This window comes from Plectropomus leopardus, chromosome 19 (assembly GCF_008729295.1).
Source record: "Plectropomus leopardus isolate mb chromosome 19, YSFRI_Pleo_2.0, whole genome shotgun sequence".
Lineage (NCBI taxonomy): Eukaryota > Metazoa > Chordata > Actinopteri > Perciformes > Serranidae > Plectropomus > Plectropomus leopardus.
The window spans coordinates 23,795,103-23,815,001 of NC_056481.1; the positions used below are offsets into that span (position 1 = coordinate 23,795,103).

The following is a 19,899-nucleotide window of genomic DNA, read 5'->3' on the forward strand; positions in this document are numbered from 1 at the left end:
AGGAAGAACATTATCAGGTATAATATCAGGCAAAAACATGACAAGAAATTGTGTTGCAGGTGACATGCACTCAGTTATTTATAATACACATATTTATACATGATATCCACACACCTGAAAATTTGGCTCACAAGTTGAAGTCATTTCGATACCAGTGTCGGGACACTGACAGCGGCCACACACACATAGACCTCTCCCATTGCAGACACCCTGGTGCAGATAAAGACACAGTCAGGCATCCACTGACGTGTAAGGCGACATAATAATCTACAAACAAAAAAAGTTGGCTCTACTCACGCCCTTGGTGTCACGACAGGTCAGGTTGCTCTTGGGACATTCGCAGGCATTGCCCTCCCAGCCCTCAGAGCATGAGCACCGACCCATAACGCAAGAGCCATGGTCTGATGAGAGAAGGCAGATTTAATTATTCAACGGTATTATACCTGCAGTCAGTGGTGAGTGTGTGTGTGTGTGTATCTGTCGAGACTCATATGACACTATGACAGTTGTATATGCTTCAAATATGGATGTTGCTGCAAAAAAAGTTCCATATTCTAAAACATGGAGGCTTCACACACATCTTCAACCCAGCATAATAACCAGAAACTTGTTTCCACAGAACAATATGTTGCAGCACCTAAGTTAACCTTTGACCTTTTGGATGTAAAGTGTCATCATTTTCTCCCATAAGACATTTGTGTGAAATTTTGTTAATTAGCATATGAAATCCTGAGTTTCATGACAAAAAATGTGTTTTGTGAGATCACAGTGACATTTGGCCACCAAAGTCTAATTAGTTCAGGGCTGGGTTCAAGTGGACGTCTCTGCCAAATTTGAAGTAATTCCCTCAAGGTGTTCTTGAGATATCCCTTTCACAATAATGGGACAACAGATGGAAAGATCACAGTGACTTTTGACCTTTGAGCAGGGGGACAACATACAGCAAAGGGCCGCAGGTTGGAGTCGAACCCATGGCCGCTGCGGTGAGGACTGCAGCCTCTGCATATGGGGCACCCACTCCTTACCATAGGTAACTTAACTTTTATTTGACAGACATTTAACAATGTAGATATTTGATGCCAAAGTTTGTCATGCATTAGCAGATATAATTTAGAAAATCATCAACTTGTGCTACTGTCACACTGCCACTTGCCCCAGCAGTAATAGCAATGCTACGAGACAGCAGGTTTTTCATCATCAGGAACATTAAGTCAGTCAAAATTTGATTTTAACCTGCAATAACTGTTTGTTTGGTGCCACTTGTGGGCAGCAGAAACAAATCATACACAAACTTCTGAAACCAAACCTAAGCCCTTGAAGTTATGAGTGAAAGTAGAGAACATCATACAATGACACCACACATTTACATACACCCTCAGTCAGAAATTTAATAATCCACAAAGCATCGTACCGTTGCAGAGGAAGCCTCCGTATCTTTGACACTGAGTCTTGTCGTACTGACAGTAAGGTCCTTCAAACTGATCAGGGTTGTAGCACACACAGGTTCCACACTCCAGGCAGTCGCCACGGCCTGAACAAGGTTCTGTCATGCCGGGGCCGATGCACTGACTGTTGTCCTGAGCTGAAGCACCCACTGAGCAGTTACAGTACGTACTCACCCTGAAGGAGACACACGGACAAAACAGAGAGTTTATTGAACCTGAAACTCTCCATCACTTGGCTGAGGTGCCATAACTGGGTGAAAATATAGTATTTTTGTATTCTGTATAAGAATTAATAATTAAAGTCTCACCAGCCATCATAGCATTGACACTTCCCACACACCAGGTTCCCATTGCCATGACACTTGGGTGAACCGATGATGGCGTTCTGGAGGAAAGGTAAGAGAGACACTGGGATAAATCTATTACTAAGATGTGTGAAGAAGTGACTTCATCTCAGCTGTTTGCGCGTTTGTATTATCCATGCATTTACCTTCTCGCAATCGCAGATTGGACACAGAACCGAGGCCTTGATGTCTACGGCAGCATTAAAGGTTGTAGGTTTGACTTTCATTATCCCCTCTTTGTCCTTCATAGCCACGTCACAGACAGGTTGGTCCCCGATCATTCGCTCTGCTTTGAGCCGCATCTTGAACTTGCCCTGGAGAACACACACACACACACACAAAAAAAAAAATGTTGAAGAACCTGTGTGCACGCTTGGCATGTAGCTGAGGGATTCCCAGCACTAACGGGTTAGAAGAACTAGTCAGGACAATATTAGACTTCTTGACAAAAAGTTTTTTTTTTTTATTATTATTAATTTAATTTGATTTTTTTGTCATAAATTCTGTGAGTTATGAGGTTGAGTGATAGTCAGAAATATACTTTTGCAAAATATGATGTCACATTGAAGTTGACCTTTGACCTTTTTGGATTTAAAATGTCATCACGTCATCATTTTATTCTACTGGACATTTGTGTGAAATACTGTCATAATTATCGTACCAATTCTTGAGTTTTGGCCAAAAACATGTTTTGTGAGGTCACATCACCAAAATCTAATCAGTTTATTGCTGAGTCCAAGTGGACATTTGTACCAAATCTGAAGACACCCCCTCAAGGCGTTCTTGAGATATAATTTATAAAATGGTATTTGGGACAGCCCCATTGATCTTATAAATCCATATATGTTTGTGTTTTCCTTCTTACTATTGCTCCAGGCTGGAAATCAAAGGCCCCATATTGTGCAATGCTTCCACTGGTGGTCAAAAACTTTGTTGCGAAAGCCTTGGGTTTGTCGACTGTGCGGATGCTCATCTTTGAACGGATATTCTGTAAGGACATAATAGAACATCAGCAAACCACCAGTTGACTCAATTGTCTAGCACCTGCAAAAAGACAAAAAAACATCCTCTCCCACTCGACAGCTGTCAGAAGAGGTGACGTTTTACCTTAAAGGCAGTCTCCATGACTTGCAGGATATTGGACGAGTCTTCTTGCAGCCGACCGACCTCAGCAATGGGAAAATACTCCTGCAGTTTCTACACAGCACACACAATATAAAAAACATAAATCCATGATCTAAACTCTAACTTAAACACTTGACTCCATGTTTTAGGAACGTAACTTCAAACAAATGAAGCCCACAGACCTTGTAGTACGTGTAGGAGTGGTTGGTGACAGCAAAGATGGGGATGATGTTGTGTTTGCCCAGCACACGGATCAGTGTCGGTATTGAAGGGTAATCCTGGTGTATGTCCTCTGTGTATTTGTCATTCTTGTCCAGGTGGCAGAGCTCATCGTTGCGTTTCAGGATGCCTGACAGCACGTTAGCACCGTCAGTTTCGTAGTGGAAGGCTGACTCGGTGGAGAAGACCAGGAGATGCGTGCTGAGGTTACGCCAGCCAATCCGTTCCTGGAATAGGAATAAAATGGCGAAATTTTGCATTGAGCAAAGGTGTGACTTATTGCTTACAAATTTAACATTTCATCTGTAATTGGAAAATTGGTTTATCTTTTCTTTGAAAAGTTACACGGTCTGACTTAAATCTCTCAAACCTGAGCAATTTGGCTGTTCTTTCAAAAATATCAAAATGCATCAATGAGCAACTTAAAAAGAAATGAACCAAAAATTTGAAAAAAGATTAGTAAAAGGATACAACAAAATTAATTAAAAGGAATAAAGAAAAGTAAAGAAACAAAAACAGGAAATAGCCAGATTTTTTTTCTGTAACCCTTTTACATACTTATTACTTACTTATATTTTTTTCCTTTTTATTTTATAATTTTCTTATGATTTTCCCTTTCTATCTCTCTTTTTTAGCTAAGGCCATTTTCTTGGTACCTTTTAATCTTTTTATTTTCTATTTTTTGGCAATTTGAGGAATATTTCATGCCCTGTCGCTGACTGCCTTTTTTTTCTCTGTGTTCTTGGGGAAAAAAAAGAATCAAACCAGTTTTCTCATGTTTCAATTGTTTATTTGCGTTAAAATTAAATGTGTTAAAATGCAGCAGCAAAATGTATGTTTTAGCTTTGATTTTGAGAGGAGTATGGGCGACATTTTCTGGGCCTGGGATTTAAACTCACAAGGTGCTTGTCAAAAGTTTTTTTTTTGCCACCCAAATTTATTTAGCTGTTTTGTGTATAATATTCTATAACTAACCTGACAAACTGCAGCCTGCAATATGGCGTCAAAACCTCCTTCAGGAGCATCCAGGTTGCCAGATATGTTTTCTCTCTGGAGTTTGTTGTTAAAGATCTCCAAGTGGGGGGTCAGCTTGATGACGTTTTGGAAAGAGAATGGAGGGTCGCTGTCGGTCCACGGCTGTTTTAATCTGAGAAGGAGGAAGGATGGACAAAATAAAACAGAAGAAGAGGAAACTGCAAATACATTTAGATTAAACTACTGCATGCATGTACATAGATAGTCCAGACTTTTTGAAGTGGGGTTATATGAGGTTCTCACACAGTACGCTCCCAGTTTGGAGAAGCAGGCTGAAGTTCGACACAGAAGCTATGCAATGTACTGCTGTGCATGGGGCCAGAAACAAAATGTATTTTAACCTCCTAAAAAAGTCCCGACTAAAAAAAATCTATAGTAGTTTAAGTGTTCTGGTTTATCAGACAATGATTTCCAACTGAAATATGAAATTATATCATTTTTTTCCAAAGCCAGACTCCATTGAGAAAAATGGTGATTTAACATTGCTGAACACAGGAGCTGCTGGTCTACTGCTGTGTCAATCAGTTATTTTGTTAGTGTTATTGTGTGATTTTGGCATGTAAAACTGTTAGCTCAGATTCCCCAAAGTCACACAATAACACAAACTAATTAACTGATTGAGGCAGCAGTAGATAAGCACCTCCTGTGTTGAGTGAGCTAAAATTGCTATTTTTGTCAATGGTGTCTGGTGGCTAAAGCTGTCGGAACAGGCTGAACATAGCCCCAATATAGCATACACTTAAACTGATACTGATTTGCTAGGTGGGACATTTTTTAGGTGGCTAAAATATGTTTTTTGCTTACTCTCATCCATAGCAGTATATTGCTTATCTCTCATGTAGGTATCTGCTTCTCCTCTCCCTGGCATCTACCTTTTGTGATATGCTGTCTGTGGGTAAGTGCCCCATACAAACCAACTCAAAAAATCTAAACGATCCCTTTGACTTTCTACAGTGCCTTCATGTCACATTTCCTCACTTACTTATCAGGTCTCATGTCCGTCTGGGGCTCGATCACTTTATCCACAAACTTTCCGAATCCAATAGTGTAGTCATCTGACAGCGTCTGCACCAATGCAGCTAAGACAATACATTCACTGTCAGTATCACAGCCTCAACTTATCTAATAGTCATCACTGCCAGCACAAAGATGCTCACCCAGCTCTTTGCCCATTCTCTTCAAATTTTTCAAATCATCCTTCATGGAGTTGGAGAAGTCCATAAGAATATAAAGGTCCAGAGGGCCTTTGTCTGGAGTGAACACCTCCAAATTCACCTCCTTCTCCTCTCCTGGCAGAAAGCTCATGCTCATCAGCTGTGGGTACACTTGAGACTGCTGAAGCCTCATGTTGATTTGTTGTTTCTGAGCAGTGAGAGGAAGCACAGAGGAAAAGTTACGATATCACATTTTTTGAATTAACCCTTTAACACCTGGATAGGCGTTAGTTTTCTTGTCCTGCGTTCAGAGGCTATTCACAGGCATTTAAACCACTGAAACCTAAAGCAAACCAACAAAAAAAATGTTTTGATCTCTTTTGAGAACATTGGGAAGAAGGCAATGAGTAACTTTGCAAGATATGTTCTGCAACTGCAAAAGAGAGAGAGAGAGAGATATTTCTTATTTGTTTATTACTTTTTTTTGTTGCTTATTTTCAGATAATTTTCTTGTAACTTTTTACACATTTATTGCTTATTTTGGGGGCATTTCTTGTTAAGATGATCGTTGCCTTCTTTCCATGATTTTGAAAGAAATCAAGCACCTTTGCTCAGGTTTCAAAGTTTTTAAACAACAAACATTCAAGACAAAAAATAGTAAAATGGGGCGTCCAGTGGCTGAGTGGATAAAGCAGGCGCCCCATGAATGAGGACAATGTCCTTGCTGCAGCAGATGTGAGCTCAATTCCCGCTCTTGGGCCTTTGCTGCATGTCATCCCCCCTCTCTCACACTATTGATCTGTCCTATCCAATAAAGGTAAAAATACCAAAAAAATTATCTTTAAAAAAAATAGTAGAATGATGGGAAGAGAAATGAGAGTGATGAAGACTTACTTTTTCTATCTTCATGCTGCTTTTAGCCGTGAGTAAAGCCGCGCGGCTACAGCCATGGCTGATCATATTCTTCAACAGGTCACAGCGAGGGCCATTAAAGGTCTGAGCAAACAAGAAGTTTCATTAGTGAGAGTCTCCAAATAGCAGTCATTTTTTAATTCAAATTATAAATTGAGACAAATAAATAATTTTGCACCTTGGAACTGGTATTAAATCAAGCCGGTGGGTTGAATATTACGTAATTGTTGGATATTAATTGACTGTGGTTTCATACTTTAGTTTTGCTATGACAACTCCCACTCTATGATGAAGACCATAACATGCAGTTGAAAGCTCCCAAAAAGGGAAGTACGTTGACCTTTAGTGAAAGGGAAGTGCCACCTAAATTAAGAATTTCTATATATTATCTCTGGGAAAATTCAATCAATATATTTGAACATGCGCACCTTTCTCTCTTAAAGCCAGAAACCAGAGACGCAAGTCTCAAAGATGTTTTGAAATTAAAGAGGTATGTAAGAATTAAGAAAATGGGCGTAGTTCGCCTTTAAATTGTCAAATCATAAATGGGAATAGAGTGTTTTTGCCCAATTCTTACTTTCAAGTACATGTAATATGATAACATTTATTTTGATACTTAATTTCAGTATATATCATATACTTAAGACTTCTACTTAAGTAATATTCTAATAAGTGACTTTTAACAAAGTCATTTTCTGGTAAGAAATCTGTACTTTTACCCGAGTATGGCTTTCAGGTCCACCACTGGTTCAAACCTTTTATAAAATGAATCCTTCAGAATATTTGGACGTTAGCACAGGGGAAAAGTACGTAGCTACCATCCATGACTTAAAATACTAATAAACTATATGTGGCAAAAAAGGGAGCAATTCTCCCTGAGAAATGCCACAGCCCTAATGTTTCAACTCAGAATTGACAGATTTGAATCCAGGTCTTTAAAACTCGTGCTGTTTTGTGCTCTCACCTCTATAGGGCAGTAGGCACAGTCTGTCCCAGCCTGCAAGCATTCTGAGCAGGTCTTGGCCCTGGCCTCGAAGCAGTAGTTTGCTGTAAGGGGGCGAGAAGCAGAGGGAGATCAGGAGGGGAGAATATCAGGAAAACTCAGAGTCACAGCGAGGCAACAAAGTGAGAATCAAACCCATGAAGCATAGCAGGAATACCTGCGGTAACTTTAAACAGACTTTGGCACATCTTATTTTCCCTCCAGTGTTCTAAATGAAACCAATACAACAGCTCCCTAACAGTGATACAGACATAAACAAAAGGTAGATATATTAAGATTTGAAAAGACTGGAACTTCACAAATAAAAAAATAAAGAAATAGTGTATATTCTGTAATACAATAAGTTATACTATTTACATGTTTGTCTGCAATAATGTGCTACATGAGCTTGATTAAGTTTAAGGACGCATCAAACTACTATAACTATAAATAAAAAATAAAATTACTGGTAATAATAATAATAACAAAATTTTAAAATAAATGAAAAAAATATACCATAAAATAATAAAATGTTTATATATCATTAAATATTTTTATTTAAAAATCAGTAATTGTGTAAATATCATGACATAAATTGAAAAACAATATTTAAAATATTTTCTCAGTGCTAAGATGCAGTCTTAAAATTGCTTGTTTTTTCTGATCAGATGTGAAAACCCCTAAATATTACATTTTACATTCAATCAGTTAATCCCTATGTTGGCGAGGTTTGAAACTGTTAGGAAATTTTTCCTGATGAATGACCTAAACAGACAACTGGTTTGTTTACTCTCAGACAGCTTTAGTGTTTCATCACTGATTAAGTTCATACCTCTCTGTTACAGTAGTCAACTCAGTATTTACTTAATGTCAAATTACCCTCTGGACATCACTGCAAAATCTCTAAACTAACTAGTAACTAGTGACTAGTTATGACTCTGGGCTTCCTCACCTTCAGCATAATGACAGGTCAACAGGACAGCTAGAAGCCCGAGCCCCACTGAGAGATGTAACGTCCATCTCCCCATCTCCTTCCTGCAACAGAAACACAGTCAAATACAGTCATATTTTACATGTGCAGTGCAGCTAAAATCCACTGTAACAACAAGAGAGAGATAGAGAGAGAGAGAGAGAGAGAGAGAGAGAGAGAGAGAGAGAGACTTTTCTCTCCTGTGATTGATATCCCTGCAGACTAAAGTGTAACTTGAACCACCTGTACTTTACCTCAGTCAAGCCCTGAAGAAACTGAACAGGCCCAAACACTCCTCTTACCCTCACTTCAGTTTGTGAAAACAGCTGCTTACTGAGAATAGTTCAACATAGAAAGAGACTCAGTACTTTCAGAAATTCCCTCTTCAATAATGAAAAGTTGTTCACCCAAATTACAGCGTGTAATTTTCACTCACCCCTAGCTCTAGCAGTATCTAGTGATGTGGATAGTTTTGATGCTCAAATTAGGGTTGCAGCCATATACCGGTTTCACTGTATAATGTGGTATGGAAAATTACAGTTATCATGTTGTGTGCATTTGCTAATCTGCAATACTAATTTGAAAAAAAAACAAGTTTTGAGATGGTTTTCATGCAGTGAAAATTTCATACCGTTGTAACCATAGATCGTGTTTGGAGATATCGTAAAGATTTCGGACTACACCCTAATGCAATGGAGTTAAATGGAAATTTAGCTGTGCCTTGAAAACACTGTTGAAAGATGTCTTTCTGCTTACAACAGAGGTAATTTGAAAAGTGGGGAAATTAATGTCCCTTAGATGGGGTCTCTAAAAATCCATTCATCTCCATCATATAATAACAATAGTAATAATAATGATAATTCTGTAATGCCATTACATTTTTTTGAGATGGTAATCATACAGTAAAATTTCATATCACTGCAACCCTAGCTAAAGTTTGAAAATTTTAACTACACCCCAATACAATTGAAGTAAATGGAAAATTAGCTGTTCATTGATAACACTGTTGTATGCAGTAATGAGGTCCCTAAAAATCCATTCACCTCCATCATATTATTACAATAGTAATAATTGTGTAATACCATTAACTGTAATGCCTAGTGCCTAAACTGTGATATTTTCTGAGATGAATATCGCAAAGTAAAAATTTCATATCATTGCAACCATAGATCATGTTTGGAGACATCTTTGAGATTTTTGACTACACCCCATTAATGGAGGTAAATGGAAACATTGCTGTCTGTTGAAAATACCATTGAAAGATGTCTTTGAAACTATTTTCAACAGAAAAAGTAGTCCCTTTGAAAACTGGGGACATACATTTCCCTCAATTATGTAGTAAAGGGGTCTCTGAAAATCCATTCACCTCCATCATATTATAACAATAATTATATTTGTGAGATAATGTTAACTGTAATATCCCTAAACTTTTATTTTCTTAGACAGGTATTGAACTGTGAAAATTTCATACCACTGCAACCCTAGCTCAGAAGAAATCAAGAGATTTTGACTACATCCCAATTTAATGGAGGTAAACGGAATTTTAGTTGTCTACTGAAAACGCTATTGACAGAATTCTTTGAAACTGTTTTCGACAAAAGAAACAGTCACTTTGAAATCTGATAATATTAATGTGGCTTGATAATGCAAACATGGTGTGTCTGAAAACCTATTTACCTCCATCTTTTTGGGGGGTGGAAGTAGAAATCTCAAAGATAAATATTTCCAAACCCCGGAAAATAAAAGGGCTTTTTTTTTGGTCGGGATCCTATTCTCAAATTAAAATATGATAACTGGTTTATATATTGACATAGGTGGTATACCTTTTGCCTCATACTGTTTTAAATTATACCAGTACCATCTGCTATTCTCATGAAGCTAACTTCAGATAGAGACTAAAGAGCCTGTTGAGGCATGATAGACTTTGATAGAAAAATCATAACAGGAAGGGACCTATACAGGGCGGGACCTGGAAATATTCCAGGCCGCATGCTGTGTAGATGCTCCACAATAACCACTTCATGATTTTATGCTGGAATTTTGGATAGAGAACAATCTGACGGGAAGCTGCAAAAATTATCTCCACCAAAGAAAGGAGGTGGCGAGTGAACAAAGGCCACTATGTGGCATGAAATGTCTCAGTAATTATCTCAGTGGGCAGATAACTGAATCTGTGCCGCCACAGCGCACTGAAAAACATTGATTTATGCTCCAAAGACTTACAACTCAAAGAAGGAATTTCTACTTGAGGCGAGAGAATAGCCTGTTCGAGTTAAAAACAGTCTGAAAACACATGGGAAAGGTACCTTAGCACCTTGCTGTGAACTTGACTACAAGTGTGTGTGCATGTGTGTGTGTGAGTCCATGCAACGGGATGTCCCATAAATCAGTGACCGAGATGTGTCAGAGAAAACAGACCAGCTCCTATGCGCCAAACTTGACCATCAGTCACAGAATATGAGTAGAGAAAAAAAGCACAGTGTTTTCCCCTCCTTCTAAGACAAAATCAGAGGCGCACAGGCGTTTATGACACTGACAATGAACGGGGAGACACTAATTACAGTTTCAAACAGACAGAAAAAAGAACTGAGTCATTCATGCTGCATTTTTTGGGTCTGAATGACACAGTGGCACAAAAAGAGGGGGCAATTTTCAGTTCAAAGCCTTAGTTGTTGTCTTTGCTGTCAACAGCATGCCTGCTAGGTGAACATACCACCACTGGGTGTGGGGCTGACCCCTGCCATGACATCATCCATAAAGAGTCTTCAGTGACAGCTTTAGGGGTCATGGTCGGGTACCTGGCTTTCACAACTGTACACACCTGGAAAATCCCAACCTTTGAAGCCACAAAGCAAACTACGACAGCAGGGCTCAACAATATATATATATATATATATATATATATCAGTAGATAACCTGCATACTTGCTTATTTAAGTCTTTGAAACCTGGATGGACATTACTTTTCTTGTGCTGCATTTAGACACAAGTATTTACACCTTCAAACTCTAAGCACATTGGTTAAGTTTATTTTGAAAAGGCAATGAGCAATTTGCCACAAGAAATGTCTACCAAATTGCAAAAAAAAAAAAGGAAGGAAAGGAATGTAGGAAATGTTTTTTTTTTTTTTTTTTAAATCTAAGGGGAATAAAATCCAGAGAACATTTCTAACGATTATAATTATACATTTTAAATTATTTCTTGCATAATAGTTGTAATTCTCAAGCATTTATTTTCAGGTTTCGGGTCTAATTATCAGGTAATTTGTTTTTTTCAATTTCTCCCTGACTTCTGGTTAATCCTTCTTGAATTGCTCGTTGCCTTCTTTCCATGTTTTTGAAAGAAATTAGGCTACTTTTCTCAGGTTTCACCGGGTTAAATACTGTTTCTCTACTGTTTGGTCCAGGTTCTTTAACCTGTGTTGCATTGTCCTCTGTGCTTTCATGTGGGCAATCATGCAGAGAATAATAATAATAATAATAATAATTTAGGAGCAACAAGTACTATCCACATCTGTCCAGAGCTTAGTCCTGCAATCCCAAAACCACATGATGAGATATAAAGTTACATAACGCACACTTTACAGCCACCTTGCTAAACAATGAAGCAGCAATAATGAGTGAATTCCGCAAGTGCTCAGAAGAACTCATTTAAGGTGAAGGGCATTGGAAACAATGGAGCCCTTAGGAAATGTATGACTGGATACAAAGAGATTACTGATCAAACAAACCTCTTAGTGCGCTCTCGCCCAGTCCAAGTCCAAAAGTCCAACAATAAATAAGAAAAAAACGAATTCCTTGTTGCTCTGCTTGACCCAAGAGTTTAGAAAAAGTTATATCCACCTGTAGACAGAAAAAAGCGTCTCCAAATCCTCGTGTCCAAGTTCAAAGTTCCAAAAAGAAAAGACTTTCAGTTTTTCTTTTCTATCTTTTTGTTTCTTCCTTCCCGTACAGTCCGCTCTAGTCAAATATTGACTTTTTTGCCCTTAGAGTCGAGTGTGTGTGTGTGTGTGTGTGTGTGTGTGTCTCCCCGCATGTGTGCAAGAGTATTTCAGTGTGCACGGGAGAGAGATATAAGAGACAGTGAGACTCAGAGCAACTGGGTGAATATGACTGTGTGTGCTGTGACTTGATCCCTCCTTTAGCTTCTGCGCACGCACACCCACACACCCACACACACACACACACACACACACACACACACACACTCTCCCTTTCCTATCCAGGTGAGTAGCTGTGACGGAGAGGGTTAACTCCCTTCCTGTACTTCTATCTCTTCCCGCGCCCTATTACAAGTTAAAAGCTCCACACCTCTGTGTGTCAAGGCCCCCTCCCTGCTGCATTCCACCCCAACAGGAGCTCACCTGTGTGGGCTTGAGAGCGAGGAGGCAGGCCCCTCCCTCCATGGCCTCCTCCCAGGCTCTTGGGAGTGGCACACAGAGCAGAACAGTGCCCGCAGGCTATGGGAAACTGCTTTGTGACTCTTGTGTTTACACAATCGTGCGCGCATACTTACGGGCACATTTTCTACTTGTCAAAATTTTGGTATGGAAATTATAATTGCCACATATCTTTTCTCCCTTTTGTGGAGGTAAAATCACTTCCTGCGCTCTGTGGAAGATGTGAAGTACCAGTTTGGGAATCTGCATTCCTGAACATGTTCGCAGTGACCCTGACATTCAATCCTAGAGCTTACTGTGTTTAATTGTGTTTCTACAGCCTTTTACAAAGGAACTCACAAAGCGAGAGTGGACTAGATTGTGGAGACAATTCCATAACTACAGGTACATGAGTTTAAATATCCTCTCGCTATGACAAGTCCCTCATCCTTTCCAGCAAAACAGGTAATTTGCCATAACCTTACAAGCCAACACATGAAAAAAATGCCTTCCAAAAAGACTCTCATGGGGTAATAAAAGGGCGTTTTCTGATCTTTAACTCTTGTAGTTAAAGGGACAGTTCACTTCAAAATCAAGAATACATAATTTTCCTCTTACCTTAAGTGCTATTTATTAATTTAGATTGTTTTGGTGTGAGTTGCAGAATACTAGAAATATCAGATGTTGAGATGTCTGGCTTCTTTCAAATATAATGGAACTAGATAGCATTCAGCTTGAAAAATAAATTAACAAATTTGAAGAGCTCAGCAGCAACATCCCTTTCCAAATAAGATAATCCACAGACCTCGTTGTGAGCAGTTTCATGCAGAGGCTATTTATTTTCTATCGAACTATACCTGCTGACCACATTACCATGCAGAAGGAAGCGTGCATCTACTCATGAGCCATTTTCTCATATTATCTCCTGACAATGTCCACAGAATCAGGCCCAGACAGACCACACAGCTTCACTTTCACGCATGTCTCACGCAACAGTAGATTGGCTGAATCAGAAGTATTCTCGCCAACTGGAAATACTCTGTTTGGCGAGGGGTGCGCGCCTGGGTAGAGCCGGCAGAAAGCAGGACATGATGCAGATTACACACCAGTCACATAACCATAACAACAAATTCTGTTGCCATTCCTTGAATCTGTTGTACTATTTCGGCTTTGGTGCTTACCTACATAGACAATAGAAGATGGCATGTGAACCATAGTTTCTGCCATCAAAGTTAGACACTTTGTATACCCTACCATTCAAATCATACCAACGAATACTTCCTAAATTTAAACTCCTAACACATAGCACCTCTATTGCCCACTGACTCCGAAATTTTGACTTTCAGAATATTGAAAAATGACATTGAACTCCAAACTCTCAGTGTCAAATAAATTTGGTGTGATTTTTTTCATAAAATCTATAGAATGCACAGCATACAGAACATAACAAAATAGGCCCAAAAACAGCACTCTTTTTTTTAAGCACTTTTATCTCAATAGAGTTTAGTTAATGAATCATTTGCAGTTTCCCTCTGGCATTGATAACTGCTCTTGTGAAACCTCCTGATGGATCCATCCAAAGTATGATTATACTACAAAGATATTCTGGCCTCCTGACAGAGATAATTTAGTCTCTTCCTCAGCTTGTTAGGGCTCATTCTCACAGTTACGCAGATGATACATTTCTTTATCACGTACAATTGCTATCAGACCTGGTAATCATCAACCCAGTCATCAGAAGACAATGCTGGCGGTGAATGTTTCTGCAAACCACGAATACCTTACATTTGTATATATTAATGCTTCTAAAGAGATGTAGTTCTGATTACATCCATATGAGCTGACTTTGTCATGGGGAGGCGGAGGGAATGGTGGATGGCGTAACAACTAGGCGGGACGGCTGCAAAGCTGCAGACCACAGTTTGAGACCAACAAACAACAAAAGTGATTGTTTTTTAGTGAGGATTCAAGGCATTTCATTGATGATTTAAGCAGGTAAACTGGTGACTCAGTTGTAATAAACTAGTTCAGTGTAGGAATGTAAGGTTGTTGAGAATTTAACCGAACATGTGAAATTTAAGGTATTAAACGACAGACTATGAAATGCTGTCAAGGTACAAGCAATATGTTGCTTTTAGCTTTGAGGAAAACATGCATTTGGTTTTGTTTGAAATAAGTTTTTATATATATTTTTTTTTAATAATTAATTAGATTAATCAATTGTTAATCTTTATTAATCGACTAAGGAAAGTGCTTACAATTTTCAACCCTAGTTCAGTGCATTTGATTATATAAACCAGTGATGGATATAAAAAAAATGGTCTGAAAATTCCCAAAAAACACGTTGTAATTATTAGCCTAAATCGAGTTATTATCTTCTTATGATTATTCCTTGTTATTTAGATTTATTTTGCGCTCATGTTACATATTCTGCAATAAAGTTGCATTGAATTAAATGAGCACAATCTAATTCACACAGTGAACACTTGGGGCAAGGTTATATGTTTTTGGTCTTTAAATCACTTAAAGAAATATTACTTTTAACATACATTCATTAAATAATAGCCATTTATTTATTCTGTTGGACCAGGAAGTTATAGAGACATTGGTTTAAGTCATGATTCACTTAAATGACCGGACTGAATTTAATTAGTTTCCATTGTTTTTCATCTATAGCTTTTTCCTGTAACCTTAATAAATGTATTTTTCATTTTTTGATCATTTTTTTGTGTTGCATTCTTGAAGAAAGTAGTTGGAGTTCCAGATTGGGCTACTGTCGGTGTTAGCGGCATTGTTTATTTATCTGGAAAGATCTTTCCTCTTGTCTCCAGCAGACCACACATCAGGTGTTAAAGGTTATTCCAAATAACTGTTGCTGCACTACACCCTATCACATACCTTACAACTGGATTAACACAGGCTCCAGTTATGGTGGGCCACAACTCTGGGATTCAAGGAGTTGAAATGACTCAGAGGAAAAAGCAGACTTTTCCTCTTCACTGTACATACCACACCGGCCAGTGTGAACAAGGACATACACAGTCACGCTCCTAGCAACCAGATCTGGTTTGATACAATGGCTAACTTCTGTGGAGGGGAACAAAAATCTCTGCAGAAACAACTCCCCACCCCCTCCTCTGGCTTTCTTGGCTGACACTTCAGCAGTGATGCCAGTCTAAACAGCCCTTTCACATGTTGGAGGAGGAGCTGAAAGGGAGTGGCTCACCTTCTGTATCATTTTTCTAATTTGTGCAAGGGTTCCCGGCATGCCAGAAATAATTCTTCAGGCTTGATTTTAGAGCTCTCGGTAAACATGGGTAATGACTCCCAGCAGTTCATGCGGGGGGTCCTAAACCAGACAGTAAAATATGATTAAATCAACAGTAATTTATGTAAACTATTAAAACTGAAAGCAAATCGAAAGCGCTATTTATGTTAAATGCTCAGTAAACACTAATTCAGTCCAATCACAACTGATACTGAATCAATTCACCGACACACCTGAACTGGCCGGGTTCAGGTACTCATTCATTTTCAAATATTTGGTGTAAAAGCTGGCAGTACGCACATTGAGACAATGTTATTAAAATTTCAGTATTTTAATGTTAAATACATGACCCTTATTTAATGAATATTCAAGGGCTTCATTTTTCACCATAAAAGTGTGACAGCTTAAAATATTTATTAATTATTAATTTAATAATATTCAATAACTATATAGCAACCTCTCTGAGCACTGTGTTGAATGAATTACTTTTGCAACCTCAGACATGAGACCACAACGATCTCTTTCATTTAACTCCTTACTGTACCAAACTAGGGCGGAGCAAGGCATTGTAAACATTCAGGGCTCAGCCCAAACCTATGGGGATCCAGGGTCATGCTCCCTGAGGAGATTTTGTTCTTTGTTTTGATCTCTTCTTTATTATTTCAGTTGTTCATTTATTGAGTCATATATTTTATTTATTAGTCTTTCAATTCTTTATTATAGCAGATTCGGTCCTCTGTTCATTCATTGCCGCTTGCAGCTTTAATTAGATTATTTAACTGAGACTTTTATTTCTAAATGTCTGTCTTAATTATTTCAGTTTTTATTTATTGAGTCATATATTCATTTATTTGTCTTTCAATTTTTTATTATGGCAGATCTGGTCCTCCATCCGTTCATTGCCGCTTGCAGCTTTAATTAGATTATTTAACTGAGACTTTTATTTCTAAATGTCTGTCTTAATTGATTCAGTTATTTATTCAATGAGTCATATTTTTATTTGTCTTTTAATTTTTTATAATGACAGATTTGGTCCTCCATCCATTCATTGTTGCTTGCAGCTTTAATTAGATAACTAAGACTTTTATTTCTAAATGTATTTCTTAATTATTTCAGTAATTTAATTATTGAGTCTTTATTTATTTGTCTTTCAGTTTATTGTAATGGCAGATTTGATTCTCCATATACCCAGCAGTTAATCCCTACTTTATCTCTGGTAGCAAATAACACAATTTAAAAGATTTTATACTATCTTTTCTTCTTTTTTAAAAAAAAATTTAGCTAATCTCTTATTGTCCACACTTGGAATAAACTTGATTTAATAAATAAAGTGTAATTAATTTGTTCATTGTCCACCTGATACTCCTAAGTGGACCACCAAAACATTTACTCTCACATACAGTGCAGTAAGGACAAGCAGGCATCAAATATTTTGCATGTATCTTATTAACTATCTGTTGCAAATAAATAAATAAATAAATAATTAAATAAATAAATAAATGATAAAAGACGTCACTTACTGTGAACAAGATGCTGTCGTGGTGAGGTGGACTCATCAGCAGAAAAGACGGTCGACACGCAGGCTGCTGGGAAACTAAACTAATCCAGAAAAAGAGAGAAGAATTTATACGTTTTGGATACAGAGGTAAAGTCCGACAAGAATGTCTCCACTATCAGCTCCCTTTCTGAGTCCAGTCTGTGCCCAACTCCTCGCCAATTTACATGACAAAAAAAACTGCACTTTTTGGATCAGTGAGTCCATTCAGAGCATAATGGCGTCTCACTCTTTTTCCCCACCAATAAATCTGCCACAGTGATGGAGTACAGTGCAGAGGACACCGGCGACATTTCAGACTGAAATGACATATTTTATTTGCCGCAAGGCTATAATGATAAAAACAGGACATTAACCCTTTTATTTTTAGAATATTTGCCAAATATGTTTAGCTTGACTTGGATAAATGATAACAAAAATGTCACAAAGTAGTTGATAAGGACAATTCGGAGTTTTAAGAGGGGGGTGCCTTTGACAATAACTATCACCATATTTTACACAACAGCTAAGCTAAGCTAAACTAGCTTTAATTAGCTAAAAATATAAGGAAAAAAATGTAGTTAAGAGTTATAAAGACCGCATTAAGTTTCTATTGAGCTGACCAACCCTTAGTATTATAAATGCCCTGGCCTCAACACACACTCAAGCGCCTGAAGGAATAATTAATATCTTAATATTTTGTTCATTCTTCTTTTAAGTCTTGCATAAACACCTACTGAGTCAGATGTGCCTGACGACAGCGGATGGATGGAGAGTTTGTTGGAGGGAAAGTTGTGACTTGTTCAGTACAAGTTGTTCATTGGGTGTGTCTCGCGAGCTCACCTGCAAAGTCTGCGCGCGCCCACAGGAACTTACACACACTTGCAGACAATGTTGCGGATTTCATCATGGTGAATCAGCCTGATAACGTTCCGACAACAGAGAAATCCTATTTCCTAAGCGTTCACACTCTTTATCATACCTCATGGTTAAAACCGAACATATTTCTACTGAAACTATCGGTCTTAACAGCTGGCAAGCAGCTATTTTGGCTCCAATGCATTTCTTTATGAATACTTTAATAACTCCACATTAACATTACAGGCCAGGGCATTAAAGGGATGGTTCACTCCCATATCAGAAATACATATTCTTTCTCTCACCTGTAGTGCTATTTATCAGTCTACAACGTTTTGGTGTCAGTTGCTGAGAATTTGAGATATTGGCCATAGAGATGTCTGCCTTCTCTGAAATATAATGGAACTATATGGCACTCGGCTTGAGGTGCTCAAAACGCCAAAGACATACATTTGAAAATCTCAACAGCAACATCTCTTTGCAAAAATCATGACCTGGTTACTTAAGATAATCCACAGACCTTGTTTGTGAGCAGTTTCATGTAGGAAACTATTTTCTTCCCACTAAACTACACCCACTAACCGATTCACACCCAAACTATCTAGACTGATAAACAGCACTGCAGGCAAGAGGAAAAATATATATTGTTGATTTTAGGGTGACTATTCCTTTTACAAATTCTAAACATATCAATACTAAGAACATAAATCTGTTTTCTAAAGACCAATTCTTTATACATTAATTTTTTAAGTGATGCGCTTTGTATTAAAATCAAATGCTATGCGTGTGAACTTTCACTAATCACATATGCATTCTCTCTGTCCTCTATCATTCCAGCTAGGAGGGTGTTTATTCAGCAATTCTGTGGAACTGAAGTGGAACCAAACATGGATACTACCTAAGCATAACATGTCAGACTGTCTTGAACAGAGACTGCATATTTTTGGTACTGTATTTGAATTCCAGGCTCTGCAGAAACATGTTGAGAACATTTGTACATCTACTGTACCAAATGCATGACTACTGTAATGGCTCAGTCAGTGGCCAAATGTGGGCATGATTCAGCTCAGTGTCATAAATTACTCAGGGCGATGCCACAATCTGTTCCCTGCAGGAACAGATCTCACTGTTTTTTTCTTTTTTTGTTTGCAAACTTCTTCATCCATTGAATAGAAAGAAGTAAATTATTAATATTAATATTAATGGAGTTTCTTTTTTGGGCATCATTTATCTTTTACATGACAAAATTATCACTGGGAATACAGCGTTAGGCTTGAAGATGATTAAGAAGATGAATACAATTTGAACACAGGAGAGTCATCTCTGAATATTTCTAGTGTTTAGTTAACCAACTGACGTCTGCACAAGTATTTAAACCTTCGAACCCCAGGCAAAGTGCCTTGTTTTCTTTTGAATACATAGAAAAAAGGTAGTGAGACACATAATTTGTAAGGAATTAATACATTTAAGAAATTATTTTTTGAAAAGCTCAGGAAAAATGTCCTAAATCTATATCTAAAAATATCTTACAGATTTTTTTTAATTATTTTTTTAAACCCTTTTTTCAGATGATACCCTTGTTTTTTTTGTCCCCAATTTTTTTCATTTAAAGGTGCACATTTTTAGGTGTATTTCTTGCACTTTGTACAGTTTCACAATGAGAAAAAAGGCAGTGA

The 19,899-nt window shown here is 37.9% G+C and overlaps 1 protein-coding gene across 2 annotated transcripts in view; it reads right to left on the reverse strand.

The window, feature by feature from the left end:
- The window catches only part of itgb4 (integrin, beta 4), a 30,028-nt gene extending 17,724 nt beyond the window's left edge, over window positions 1-12,304 (reverse strand). Inside the window, exons 1-15 of one of the 2 annotated variants that reach the window (XM_042507484.1) lie at window positions 11,916-12,304; window positions 8,169-8,251; window positions 7,199-7,281; window positions 6,217-6,318; window positions 5,326-5,530; window positions 5,151-5,247; window positions 4,109-4,280; window positions 3,097-3,360; window positions 2,897-2,986; window positions 2,655-2,777; window positions 1,936-2,103; window positions 1,754-1,830; window positions 1,412-1,620; window positions 298-401; window positions 115-210 (exon numbers count right to left, since the gene is read on the reverse strand). In XM_042507484.1, coding sequence (XP_042363418.1) covers window positions 115-210; window positions 298-401; window positions 1,412-1,620; window positions 1,754-1,830; window positions 1,936-2,103; window positions 2,655-2,777; window positions 2,897-2,986; window positions 3,097-3,360; window positions 4,109-4,280; window positions 5,151-5,247; window positions 5,326-5,530; window positions 6,217-6,318; window positions 7,199-7,281; window positions 8,169-8,244 — 1,866 coding nt within the window. In that variant the 5' untranslated portion in view covers window positions 8,245-8,251; window positions 11,916-12,304. The remainder of the gene's footprint in view (window positions 1-114; window positions 211-297; window positions 402-1,411; window positions 1,621-1,753; window positions 1,831-1,935; window positions 2,104-2,654; window positions 2,778-2,896; window positions 2,987-3,096; window positions 3,361-4,108; window positions 4,281-5,150; window positions 5,248-5,325; window positions 5,531-6,216; window positions 6,319-7,198; window positions 7,282-8,168; window positions 8,252-11,915) is intronic. The other variant, XM_042507485.1, reaches the window with a different exon arrangement.
- Window positions 12,305-19,899: the final 7,595 nt, after the last annotated feature.